The sequence below is a fragment of the Diadema antillarum genome, unplaced genomic scaffold, assembly GCF_040938485.1.
Source record: "Diadema antillarum isolate AM-2024a unplaced genomic scaffold, OU_Dant_1.0 seq00001391_RagTag, whole genome shotgun sequence".
NCBI classification, from domain to species: domain Eukaryota; kingdom Metazoa; phylum Echinodermata; class Echinoidea; order Diadematoida; family Diadematidae; genus Diadema; species Diadema antillarum.
In genome coordinates, this window is record NW_027272146.1 from 63,031 (window position 1) to 77,299 (window position 14,269).

The 14,269-nt window shown below is 37.5% G+C and overlaps 1 protein-coding gene across 1 annotated transcript; it reads left to right on the plus strand.

The window, feature by feature from the left end:
* Window positions 1-2,817: 2,817 nt before the first annotated feature.
* Window positions 2,818-4,747, plus strand: LOC139708960 (small integral membrane protein 8-like). The gene is made up of 2 exons (XM_071620928.1): window positions 2,818-2,966; window positions 4,009-4,747. The coding sequence occupies exons 1-2, from the start codon at window positions 2,826-2,828 to the stop codon at window positions 4,171-4,173; spliced, it is 306 nt and encodes a 101-aa protein (XP_071477029.1). The 5' UTR covers window positions 2,818-2,825; the 3' UTR covers window positions 4,174-4,747.
* The last annotated feature ends 9,522 nt before the right edge of the window (window positions 4,748-14,269 follow it).

Genomic DNA, 14,269 nt, shown 5'->3' on the forward strand with positions numbered 1-14,269 from the left:
TTTGTTTATGGTCTGGCTTCGGCTTTACAGCGATAGGTATGTGGATAAGTTGCTAATCTAAAACAAAAAATATTTACTATTATCAAAAGAAAAAAATATTTTTGTACTTAAAATATATATTGATGAATAAAAATTAACAATTGTGAAAATATTTTAAATTTTACAACACTATTAACAAATTACTGCTTGAGTTGAATCGTCTGCTAACCTTATACATGCTTCGAGTACGTACGGTTTCCCTTCCGCCGGCACAGGTACACTGTTCTGGCTGTTTCCTTCAATCAAACTTCATGCTGATCGACTCAGCAAGGGCAAAGCCTGGCCTTTTTGAGGCTTTGTGTACATCCTTATCTTGTTTTAGGTAGGTTCATACCGAAGGTCGTCAGTTACTTGATTCAAATGTCATACACTCTTTCTGACTGAGTCTATCATTCGGAGTATCACTAGATCTAGATCTATTGCAAATCAACTTGCAGGACATGTACATATGTACTCGGCCCGGGGTGTAGCCTACAAAAAGATCTAACCACTTTGAATTAGAGTACTAGAAGTTTGCTAGTTGTCTGGTAAATTTACATCACTAAATTTGTTGTATTGTCATGTCGATCAATTTTACTTTTTAGCAATGCCACCAATGTCAATATAAAACTTAAAGCAAAGAATGGTCTGCCATTATGGACATTTGATGAGGTCTAAAATTAGGTTTATTTCAGACTGCAATTGACCTCTGCTCTGTGAACTAGTAGAGTCTAGCACGTTAGACCTCTAAATTTTACTATAAACTTGTCAGAACATTTAAATCAATCTTTTGATGATGGGAAGAACTGAGTGCTGCACGTGATTGGTTTTTGTTAGAATGTTAATTTGATATAGATTCTACTTGGAGAAAAGAATATAAATTCACCTGTTTGTTCTTAATGACAGATGTACTAGTTCTAGATCTATATAGTGTATGAATTGATAATTGTCATACAGTTTTGATGATTGGAATCTAAGCGTAATACTTTCATGAAGATAATTTTTCAAATACTGTATAGGACCGGCACAGTACGAGTGTATTTTGCGTGAGTGCGGTACCGTAGTCAGGGTAAACTCGGCCTAGTGGCTAAACTCGGCCACTTGTTATGTTAGGACATAGGAGGGTAAGATGAATTTCATGATGCAAGTATTCCATTCCACGCAATCAAGACATCAAATACTGGAACATATGGTGAGTAGAAATATTTGTGTGCTTTTCATTTTGCGCCAGTTTTGGATTGTGCAAAATATACCACGTGTACGGTATGTGAAAATTTCCACACCCTGAAAATCTCATTTCTATACTGTACTGGTAGTATACTAGTAATATTTCAGACACATGTCAGTTAATTTCAAGAGGTCTGCAATGCAATAAAGGATTAAAGGCTTTATCTCAGATCTGTACATGCTTGAAATTATTCAGTTTCTGTGAACTGCTGTTTATTACAGTTGTATTGACTATTGTGCATGTGATTTACATTATTGTGTGGACTGTTGACTTTACAATATTCAGGTCTGATGCTACTGACTGTGTGTTAGACTGTCAACCTAGACATTGCAGCTTGAAACAATACAGAAACAGGTCTATGGTCTCTCAGGTAATTTATTATTATGCAATAATGACAACTCTTGCTTTGCTTAGTATAGATAGAATAAGAATCTTCTGGCCATAAATCATACCATATTGAATTTAATTTATACTTGTGTGTTTTTGAATGAAACCAATTGATGGCAATGATTATACTGTGTTTCAATCAAATCTTCCTAATTTTTTCATGATCACTCCATCAACATTATGAAAATATGAGTTTACAGAGTTCCAAAATTGTATTAATGTATGTACAAATGTATATACATATTTATAAATTACTTGGAAAAGCCCACTTATGACTTTTATTCATTTTCTATATGTGTTGAAGAATAAAAGAAATCATCAAATTCATTATATGAAATACATGTATGTCTATATATGGTTCCATGCAACATACTTGTGTCCATGTTTGATCTACAGTTTCACTTTACAATTGCTGTTCCACATAATGCATGCAATATTATTTGAATTTTGATACCAACCCTTTTGGAGAACAACAGGTGGATTCAGTTCCCCTGGGAATAAAGTTTCCCTACCTAAACTCAGTTGATTTTTTTTTTTCCCACAAAGCAGTAGACCTAATCATTGATGTATCAGGTAATAACTTGAATTTGTTAGCTCCTTGGGTATATAACTTAATAAATTGATGTTAATTTGAAAATGAAACTTTATTTTGGGTAGACCAATCAGTGTATGGAAACTGTTGCTTGTGAAATTCCGATGCTCCATTTGCTGGAATTTTAATTCAATGTCCCCCCCCCCCCCCCACCCATCTATCTATTTTATATTGCTATCTATTGACTTCATAAGATGTGCTTAATATGGTCCAGTCTTGCACACTTGTAATTTAGACGATAGTGTCCATCCTTGATAAAATTTGCGGTTCATTTGGTCCCATGATTTTAGATACCTTTATGTACAAGCATGGGCTTCACAGGAAGTAATTACACATTGCTTATAACAACATACATTGCTGTCACACACTTGCATGTACTGAAAGAAGTAGTAAAAAAATATTGTGCTCATCAGGAAAAGTATCATATCACCTATAACATAAAGAGTCGGCTTTTATTGCAGGCATACATTGTTTTCGTATGGCATGCCACATGTAGAGATGTAGCTCATTTGAGTAATGATATTGCTGCATTTCTCTCATTTTTTTCTCTTATGTGTGTGTTTGTTGTGACTTTTTGCAATATTCTTCAGAGTTGATACTATGGCAGAGGAGAAAAAGTCTTCCACTCCTGAAATCAAGGCTGGAGGAAATCTTGGAGGGAACAGTGCTGGAGATGGAATCAGGAGTGTGAGATCAACATCGCTATTCAGGGCTGTCAACTTTGAGCTGTATGCCAAACCTGTGAGCATTCAAGAGATTCTCCACTATTCTTAACATACTAGTACTGTGAGTTTTATGTCCATGTTATGTACAGTTTACTACTATGGTCTTTGCAGCAAACATAATCTCTTTTGTAAATCACCTTCACTGTTTTTTTTCAAAGAGATAATTGAAAACTGACTAGACAGTGTAAATCTCTAGGCGACTTGGTCTTTGAAAGTGATACTTACCATTTACTCTGTTTTGGAAGGGGAGATGTTTAGGAAACAGTCTGTAGCACTATAGAATTTTCTAGGCTATACACTTTTTATGTACAAATATTGTTCTTTTTCTGTAGATGAAACAAAATGTACCTAGATACACCTCTACAAAAAATTCAATTTTTGATGATTTTTTTTCTCTCTTTCATTTATCCTCAGAATTAAATTACTATGGACAAAGCAAAACATGCATTTAACATATGCGATGGGACAACATTAATTGAAATCTTAACCAAAGCTATCAGAAAATACTCCCGAAATATTTTAGTTCCACACTTTCATATGCAGCTGATAGAATGCTGGTAAATGATGAAGATGAAAACCTCAGACCCCCAATTTTCCACTTGAAAAGTTTATGAAGTACAACTAGTGTAAAAGTGGAAATTTTTGCAAAATTCACCCAACAAGAAACAAACCTAGAAATAAAAGCACATTTTTGCTTGTTATATGTAACACTATTAAATATTTTGATTCCGCAGAATGAAAAGAACATGAAATTCATCTTACCCAGCCAAGTGTGAAAAATTTTAAGAAAATTTCCACTTTTACAGTATCCTGTAGCAAAATTATTCACAAAGGTTTCTTTTTGTCCCCCCCCCCCCCCCCCCCAATTTTATAGTATCCTGTCGCACTTCGCAAAGTGTCTATAAAACATGCATGGCACATTAGGGGAGGATAGAGAAGAGCAAAGTAACTGGTCTTTTGTGTTTCTGCTGTGATAATCGCCAATTTACCAAGGGGTACATGTTTTATTTGGTGTGTATCACGTCCTGTTCTTCACTTTGCTGTTTCCACTTTTACAGAACAAGTATGTGATGGGCTTTGGAATCATTGCTCTGACAGGATGTGTGGTCTATGTGGCTTACCTGAATGCACAGAAGGAGAACCAGAGGGACAGGGAAATGTATGAACAGTTCAGGGCTGATGGAACTACAATGATGAAACCACGGTCGTCCAGATGGGACTGATGAGGAACACTTGCCAAGTAAACCTCACATAGATCTTCTCATGACCGATCTACACAGGTTGTGTGATATCCTGGATTTTTGCAAGTACCTTGTGGACTTGTGATGGATGCTAGCAGAAGTACTGGTATAACCGGTATTCAAATCCTGTGGGGTGAAACATGCAATGCCTGGATCCCATTTATTGCAGCCATGTGCTTAGGGACAGCCAGCTCTATATGGTTATATCACTATTCTTCAAGGAATAGTTAGGTGCAAATTTATCACTCTTCATTAGCAGAATAAGAGCCAAGTTAACTACTGCACAAAATGACAGGACATGACATCTTCCATTGAAAATGGCAGCTGTGTGAATTACTCTAGAGTCTAGTCTAATGTTTTATTGTGAACATGATGCCTTTGTTCCTTTCAATGGCCATCCATCTGAGTGTAAGGTGCATTGTGTATAGCCATAACTGATCTTTGAATTGACGTTCACTCCCATCTCGATGTTCATTGTGTGCACTTTGAGTGAAAGGTGGGTTGGCACTTGTGGCAGGGATGTGCTCCCTGTCTTGGTGGATCATAGTGCATGAGCTATGAAATATTTGTTCCATCTAATGAACAATAGTGCAGTTTTCTGTTGTGGTTGTGTCTGCAAAAATCATGCCTCCCAGACCTGGACAGTAGCATAATATAGTTACTGGCCATTTGCACTTAAAAAATAATGATCAAAGCTTTGTCAGGAAATTTACATTACTAAAGGTCGAAATTTTCTTTACAACTTTGTTCATAGCATGTCAAGCATAAACATTTCTGTTAAAAAGATACATGGCTTTAAAAAAAAAAATTCTGAAAGCAATCATGATTTGTGGTCTCAGAATACTTTGGCGCACCGGGGGTTTACACCGTGGCACATATAGAGTTAAAGGTAGCACTGGAGCTTTGTAGCAGCTATCTGTAATGTTTCTGCTGTCAAAAGTGGATGGGGGGTGGGGGGGAGTTGCGAGAATGTTCAACAAATTTTGTCAAAAATACCCTATACAGTATCAATAAAGATTAATTAAGTGCACAGTGGCATGTGCATCAAATAATGGTGACTGTAGATAATGATTTGTTGGCAACCAACTTGAAAATTACAAAGAAAGTATAATCCCTTGAATTAAGATTAATTTCACTTTCATTACAAAGCATGTGATGGCCCCTACATGTGTCATTCACCGACGATGGTTATTAGGGTAGCCATAATGATGACATCATTTGGATACGTATTTTTCTTAAATTCTGGTTGCATTTAAGAATATAACGTCATGACATTTTGATTCTAAAAAAGTGGGTTTTTTTTTTCCTTTTTTTTTGAGAGGGGGTTTCAAAACCAAAACAAATACATGTTTGTATACACTCATGTTTAGAAATTAAGAAATACATACATATACAATTGTATATACAGGAAGAGAGATAATTATACACACTTACATGGTGTGTTTAAAAGTATATGCAATGTATGTGCATATTCTTAGAGTAAGAGAGAGAGAAATAGTAATAGGATATTCAGTTGCCTTTTAAACAGAAGAATTAACACTCTTTGGAAATGCTGTACCTCTTGTGTACTACATGTACTACACTGTAGTACTCTTCATGGCACAAATTGATGATCAAAATCATGAATAATGGTGTAACTGCAGGGGAAATATTTAAAAATAGGGCATATGTCTGTGGCTTTTTACACCCTAGTCCGTGAATGTATACCACTTGAAATCGATGAATTCACACACATGTATCTCGACACAACATTTGAAGTTTTGGTCAAAAATTTTCAGAGAAATGAAATTTTCTGCTGAAAAGTCATATTTTTCAGTGCTGTTGAATGGCAGTGACCCATTTTCTACGTCAAATTTTACCTACAGATGACTGTAAGTATGTCATGGTTTGTTGTCAACTAACTTGAAAGTCCAAAAATAAACCTGCCAGTTTTTATTTTAATTTCAAGTTATCTAAGAAAGTGTGTGGTTTTCTATACCTCTTGTTCACTGTCAATGGTAGTCAAGAATAATGGCATTAATTTTTTTTTTTGTTTTTTGTTTTTTGTTTTGTTTTGTTTTTTTTACTGCTAGTATGTCAGTGGTTTATGGGGAAGTTGTGTTGGTGACATTAGTTGGGTATGCTTCCGAAGAGAAATATCGGTAAATTTTACTTGAAGGTTGTGAGGATGATGTACATCTGCACTCTCAATTTGTGTGTGTGTGTGTGTGTGTGTGTGTGTGTGTGTGTGTGTGTGTGTTTTCAAGATATTCGAGTTATGGTCATGGCAGACATTTTTGTAGGATCGTCTGTTACTTTGGTGAGAATGAAAGGTTGTCAACCAACACCTTGATCATTTTGCTGAAACATGTATTTTATTTTTTAAGCCAAGAATTACATTATTGTATTCTATCACCCTCTAACACAATTCAGGAAAGAATTATAGAAAGCACTGAAGTGGAAAAGAAACTGACTGCATTAAATGAAAGTAATGAAGGTGGGAATTAGGTAATTAGCTGACAACTCGGAATTTGGTAGGAATGAAGTCTTAATTCTGAAGTGTTATTTTTTATTGATGGAGTGTGGTACCCGTAGGGGCGATAACCTAGTTTCATAGTGTTTCATATTTATGCACTTTTGTTTGTTGGTTATATATTGCTGATGCGTAGTGACCACTGATTCCATTTCCTGTTGTCAATTCATTCCCTAAGGGTGAAATTCACTTTCCATGAATTAGCTTTTGCGTGGTAGGGCAAACTGACAAGTTTCAGAGCTGTGACGAGCAACCTTTGGGTGTAAGGTATGAATACACTATGGCACTCCCTTATGATTTTTATGAAGTGGAGGAATGGGATGTGAGCGGGAGCCCTAAAGGACTGTATGGGGGAGGGGTAAGGGGTAGGTAGTGAGGGCTTTAGGTTTATCTCTGTGTAAGTTTATGTATAAATCTAACAGGTATGTTATGATCTTCGGGTCACCCCACTTTAGTTTTGTTTCGATTATGTATTGTTGATTGCCTGTTCAATTCAATTCAGTTTTATTCGGCACAGAAAATGATAAGTAGGCCTACATTATGTACACAATAAAAACAAAAGCAATGCAGTTACATGCACATGTCTAACAAGTCAATGCCAGGACCCCTTTGAAACAACTAGGGCTTGTTAGTGGGGCCCAAAACCAGATTTATATAAATATCTGATAGTTTTACATACTACGAAAAAGAAGGAAAAACAAACAAATAAACAAATTTAGCAGTTATCAATGGATGAGAAGCAGATTTTCACACCTGCCATTACTATACACAGTCACACACATCATGCTGTTATCACACACAAAACATACACGCAAACATGTGCACATATTTAGATGCAATGCAAGGATAGGAGTGGAAAGAAGGAGAAATTTAGTAACAAACAATCTACTCAGTCATGGATAACAGTTTCTTGAAAGTATGCTGTTTGAATAATGTTCTGAAGAGAGAAAGTGTACAGCTAAACCTCAGGCTATCTCTTACAAGAGTAGAATAATCATGTTATTGTTTGCATGCATTCAAGATAAATGTTTTGTCATGTTAAAATTATAGCAATCAAAGATCATTGAAAGACAACAACAAAATATGTTTGTGTGTGTGTGTGTGTGTGTGTGTGTGTGTGTGTGGGTGGGTGGGCGTATGGATGGGTTTGTGGAAATAAACAGTAATTAAAGGACAAGTTCACCTTCATAGACATGTGGGTTGAGTGAATGCAGCAATATTAGTAGAACACATCAGTGAAAGTTTGAGGAAAATCGGACAATCCGTTCAAAAGTTATGAATATTTGAAGTTTCTGCTCAGTCACAGCTGGATGGAAAGACTACTTTAGCTTGTGATGTCACATGTGTCCAACGATTTAAAGTAAGAATAAAGAAAATTCAACATATTTCCATTTTTCTGGCATAACAAAAGAACACTCGACTTCTCTCTTTCAGAAGGCAGGGGGAATGATATTACCCTTAACATACGTCAATAACAAGTCGAAGAAATGTGCACTTTATCAAAAAAGTAAAGTTTTGTGAAATTCTCTTTTTATTTTCCTTATATCATTGTACGCATGTGATATCATACACTGTAGTAGTCTTCACATCCAGCAGTGACTGTGCAGATACATTAAAAATTCATAACTTTTGAACGGATTGTCTGATTTTCCTCAAATTTTCACTGATAGGGCTGTTCTACTAATATTGCTACATTTTCTCAATCCTTTATATGAAAGTTGACTTGTCCGTCAAATGTACATGTGGATCGAAATAAGGCTGGAGAATTAGGCTGATATTGCATCCAGCACTGTGATCCCCACATCGGCGAAAGTCTTATTTCAAACAAACCATGACCCCCTCCCAGAGATGCCAAGTTCAAAAAAACTTGTATGAGTAAGATTTTTATGACTCGGCGTCTCGGCGCTCGCGCGCATGCGCACGCGAACGAGGAGGGTGTCCCCCTCCCATGGTAGGGAGCCTATAAAATTATTAGCTCTTAATGATGCGATCTGGTGCATACTTCAGTGACTATTTTTTACTAATTTTGAAAGGCAAAAGGGAAATATACGTTCAATTTCAACTATCACTCTAATCATTTGAGCTATGCTCCTTACCCAAATTGCAGACTTCACCAGATGCGTGAGAAAAATGGGTGCCATGCGTGAGATCGTGAGACAGACCCTAAATGCTTGAGTCTCACGCAGAATGCGTGAGACTTGGTAGCTCTGCCCTCCCCATTAGAACATTGCAGACCACACGTTGAAACGATGGGAGGAACATACTGTTTGTTCTGTGTCTCTGGCTCTGATCTGCAGACTTGCAATTAGCGTTAGGGAGTTTTCGCAAGCACGACGCAGCCGGTATTTGAGCGTGCTGTGTGCAAATTTGTTTCTGCGCATGATCAAATCCGAGAACCGTCCCGTCCTGGGGAAAACGAGTACGGTATTCGGCCAAAATAGCGTTCGGTCCCGATGAAGCTGGGCAGGAGGGCAGGAGTGAGCCAGCCAGCCAGCCAGCCAGCCAATCAGCGACCGTGTCCCCACGCCCTCATACGTCCTATTAAACAGGAAAGTGAAACTGCTTATTAAGGCCGCGTCACACCTTTCCGGGCAGCCGCTTCCGGGCAAGCCTTGCGTACGACTTGCGAAGAACAATTTTTAGTACCCGGAGGTCCCCGCAGATGACCCGCACATGACAGAACTTAGCACGTATCTCATCCGTAGTCGCCCGGAGGTGCGCACGTAAATCTTTTTACCCGCAATTATGTTTAGGCCCTGTCACACCTTTCCGGGCAAGTTACGCAGGCTTGTTGAATGTAGGGATTTTCCAGCATACCGGGCATTCCTGAGGGCGGACAAGGATTTGAGCGAGTCAGTGCATGTGTCTTACTTGCTGGACGCGTTCTACCTAAATTCTACTTGCGAGTACATACTGTGTGGCCTTTGTACCAGTCGCGTGGGGGCTGACAACTCAGTGAAGGAATTCCTCTGAAGGAATGGCTGAAATCCCACAGAATGTCATTATCTTGGCTGCATACGAGACTGCGAAGTACCTGCGTGGGAGTTGCCTGCGAGGTGCTTCCGCTAAGGGCCTCCTCCTGGCGTTCTGCGTGGACCTCTCCGGGCATTCTCGCGACTCACCCGGAAAAAAATTTGGTCATGCTCAAAACTTGGCTGCGGTTAAATCGGACTTGCGTGCGCACCTCCGGGCAACTACATGCGAGATACGCGCTAGGTGCGGACCAACTACGGAGAGCTCCGGGTAGCAAAGTCGTTTCCCCGCAATTCAAGCCGCAAAACTTCCCCAGATGTGGTATGACAAGGCCTTTAGCATGCTCAAAACTTGTTCCGAGTGAGTCATGGGGGTCGCTCGCAGAGGTACACGCAAAACACCAGTATGAGACCCTTACCAGCAGCACCTCGCAGGCAACTCCATAGCAGGTACATTTCAGTACCTGTAAGTCGCTCGTAACAGAAAACGGATCGATTTCAAAGCTCTCACACAGGTCACACGAAATACACGCAAGTAGAAGGTAAGTAGTATGTGTCTAGTAGGTAAGAAACAGGTGCGAAACTCGCAAACATTCTTGTCCTCCCGCAGAAAATTTTCCTGCGTGCGGAAAATCCCTCCTCGCGATAAGCCCGGTTAGCTTGCCCGGAAGCGTTTTTTTTAAAGACGGCACAGATTGGGGCATGGCGCGTGTTAAACCTATGGGAAAAACGTTGGGTTAGGGTTTTTGGTTATGGTTAGGGTTAGGGTTAGGGTTGGGGTTAGGGTTAGGGTGCCCGGAAAGGTGTGACACGGCCTTTAGATATGGGGACGGGAGTCCGAGTACGGGGACGGGAGTCCGAGTACGGGGACTGTCACAGGTGATTGCTTCCGCGCATTCTCGGTCTTCCCGTCGTGTAGCGAAAACTCCCTACTGCCACGCACGCATACACACAGACACAAGTCACAACTTTTGATGGGAATGACACGATATGCGTGTAAAAACATGTGATTACCATGTGCTTGACGTAACTGATCATTAACTTTATTTCAACTTTCACAAACTCCGGTGAACTATCCACAAATATTTTTTTTTTTTCCGTTTTAGAATTCTACTGGTATATATTTCACGTACTAAAAATTTTAAGATAAAATGTTATGTTTGTCGTTAATATAGGTATCCCCGGCCAAATCCATTCTTTTGTCATTCAATTTCATTATTATAAGCATTCATTTTCGTCAAATCTGTTCAGGCATCGAAAGACCGTCATTCGAAATCGTTTTCTTCGTTCAAATTGACAAATTCGGCAACCGATTTCGCATTTGCGCATTTTTTAATCATTGAATGCGCATACATTTTCGGCAATGGTTATTCAACTTCGTCTCCACCTGTCGCCAGCTCTTTCCAAGTATTCCAATTTGCATATGGTTAAACAAATTCATATAGAAGGAGCCGTCAAATTAAACCAGTGCGATGTCCATTGAATTAAAAGGTACATAACTTGTACTGCATAAAGAACGTCTACATATTATGGATCACACAATGATGATGCAAATATTATATGTAATTTTAAATGAAGATCACATTAGGCGTTTTCACATCAGCCCGATAAAAATCCAAGCTCGAGATATTTTGTAACTTCCCAAGTCAGAAAATAGCGCGCTATTTCGAAACATCGGGCTGATGTGAAAACGCCTAATATGATCATAATCAAAGATGTCAAATGAAGGCTATAAAGACAATAAGATTTCCATGAAATAAAGATGTGAATTATAGGTAAAGAAAACCATGTAATGACATGATGAAATGAGGATTTTGTATTGAAGTTTACATGACGTGTTTAGCAAAAGAAAAAAAATATGGATGTTCAAATAAACAAATGCTGATCATGATGCTGAAATTGAAGATAGAAAATAAAAGTCACATTCAATGATCAGCATGGACACTCTTGCTTATTCATTAATAGATATACGTGCATTACGAAATGTAATGTTCATATTGATAAAGTCGCTTGCTCAAAAACGAAATGAAAGTGCATTGAAGTGCTTATCGAACCGATCGTACTAATTTGAATTCACAAACTTGGAAATTCATGCCTAAACACGAAATTGAATGCTTACATCCGAATTGAACTTGTGACCACTTATTTGGATGCCTAACAACGAATTTGAAAGCATTAAACGTGAATTGTTTGACCAAAGTCACCTCACCGCTTCAAACATATTAATTTGAATGCTAACATATAATATGAAAATGGATGACAATTCCCCGAATTGGCCGGGAAAACCTATTGTAACAACCCAATACTGATCTCGAGGATTAGGCAACCAGTGATTTATTTGCCATCTGTTTGATGAGACTAACGAACTAATTTCAGGTATGGGAGTTTAAGTTATCACATTTATACGTCTTTCAAATTAACTTGTACCCGTAAACTGAAATGAAATATATCTTTTTATGATAAAATTGAAAATATATAGCGAGTGACGCGTTTTGCTCATTTGTATTATGTTTTGTCCATGATTTATGACGACTTGCGGGGTTTTTGCTTATTCTTTTGCGTGTCCAGTCGGAAGTAAAACCTTTTAATCATGCCGTTATCATGAGCTAACGAATGATGTAATGAGGGTATGATACGTTCCCTAAAATGCCTTGTAATAAGACAGCTCATTCTTCAAATTTCATATAACACATCATGAAATAGGTCTGCTTCGTTGACTGATGAGAAGCTTAAATCAATATTTCTATAAAAAACAAAACAATACAGATAATTCTGTGCATCTTTCATAACTATTTCAAAATAATAATATCTGTTTTCATATGTGAAAGTAGATATCAAGGTATTTTGTAAATAGCAGTAGAAGATACGTCAAACTGGCGGCATCCTTTGGGAACCAAAATTGAATAGGCCGTATCCATATACATATATGTATATATATATGTATATATATATATATATATATATATATATATATATACTAGTATATATATATAGATATAGATATATATATATATATATATATATATATTTATGGTATACAAGTATAATAATCTACATGTAATATTCTTTACAGCGCAGATTGTGACATCAGATGAGTGATGATATAGATTGTGTATGAGTGTAGCTCAGATTTGTCTCAGGTGTTGGCTCCGTACAATATCCCAATTAGGCATACAAGAAAAGATTATTGGTGATCCCTTTTGATACGAAGACTCAAACTGGCACAATGTATTCGTCTGTGTTACGAAGGAATAGAATCTAAAGCTTTTCGTGTAGCATATATAGGTTGCACGACATGCATCTAATTATGCCTAAACTGATCCCTAAATAGATAAATACATCCCACCCAGTTGCTTCTAATTATTGTTTGAAAATATGAAAAACAATCGCCAACATGTAAAATTCGATAAGAGTCGACGAGAGGGGGCAAAGAAGGAATGAAGAATTGCATGCTTATCCAACCCGACAGAACTACTACAATCATTAACCACCCACGAAAACAGTATTTACCTAGAATTCAATCAACATGATCAAGCATAACAATCCTGAAATCTGTTATTACCTGCCGATGGCATCGCTGTTAGCTCTTTCCCACCACATTTCCAAAAGCAAATTAAAATCTTTATCGTCAAAAAGCTGTACAATGTGGAACTACATTTTGCTTGTCCGCTAATTGGACTGGGTATAAACACTTTCTTAACTTCCATTGTGATTCAGTTCTATGTTGTGTATTGTAGTTTCACAGCAAGGCATGTTTATCAAGATTGAAAAATGGTCCCCAAAAGCAAGAGTTGGGCAGTTACGAATACAAATGGGAAGACTATTACGCAACTTTATACCTCTATAAAAAAAAATGTACGTTTGCAATTATTTGTTCGGGGTTTAGGCAAAAAAAGGTAATTATATCGGAAATGGTAAGGTTTATCAGTATATGATATATTTTCTTGTGAATAACTGGGTGTTAAATTACACAAAACTTTGAACATCATAATTTGAACGTGGCGAATTTGGCGAAATTTCAAAATTTCCCATTGTAGTATATTTCATGCACGGATGATACGGAAAAATGAGATTGTGGTTTTATTTCTAAGATGATTACTCTTCCCGCTCTATTTTGACGTTTCTGCATTTGGTTAAGAAGTTGCTCATGTGAAGATTGAAATACAATGTCTGCATAATCTAGATGAAGTAAAGTAACTGTTCGATATATCAAATTTAGATGTTTTCTACTGATAAGTTGTAAACGACGAAGAAAGGAAATCATGCGACCAACCTTGTGCCTTTGGACACAAAATTAATCATCAACATGAGCATCCCATTTAAGTTCACTATCAATATAAAAGCCCAAGTATTTTACGCTCTGTACTTGATTTATCACATGACCTTTTATGCTAAGATACAATCTGCTATACATTTTAATCATATGCCGGTTCCCAATAAGCATACTCACAGTTTTATCATAATTAATTTTCAGTTTATTTTTGGTAATCCATTTGTCGAGTTTCAGAAGCTTATGTCGCAAAATTGATTGAACTGTACGCGGGTCTTTGTGGGAAACATATAAAACAGTGTCGTCCGCATACAAATGTATGCT

Excerpts from the sequence above, each read along its gene's own strand:
- LOC139708960 (XM_071620928.1), top strand. The coding sequence starts at position 2,826 with ATGGCAGAGGAGAAAAAGTCTTCCACTCCTGAAATCAAGGCTGGAGGA. Across the intron at positions 2,967-4,008 it reads TTGAGCTGTATGCCAAACCT|AACAAGTATGTGATGGGCTT; the intron begins GTGAGCATTCAA and ends CCACTTTTACAG.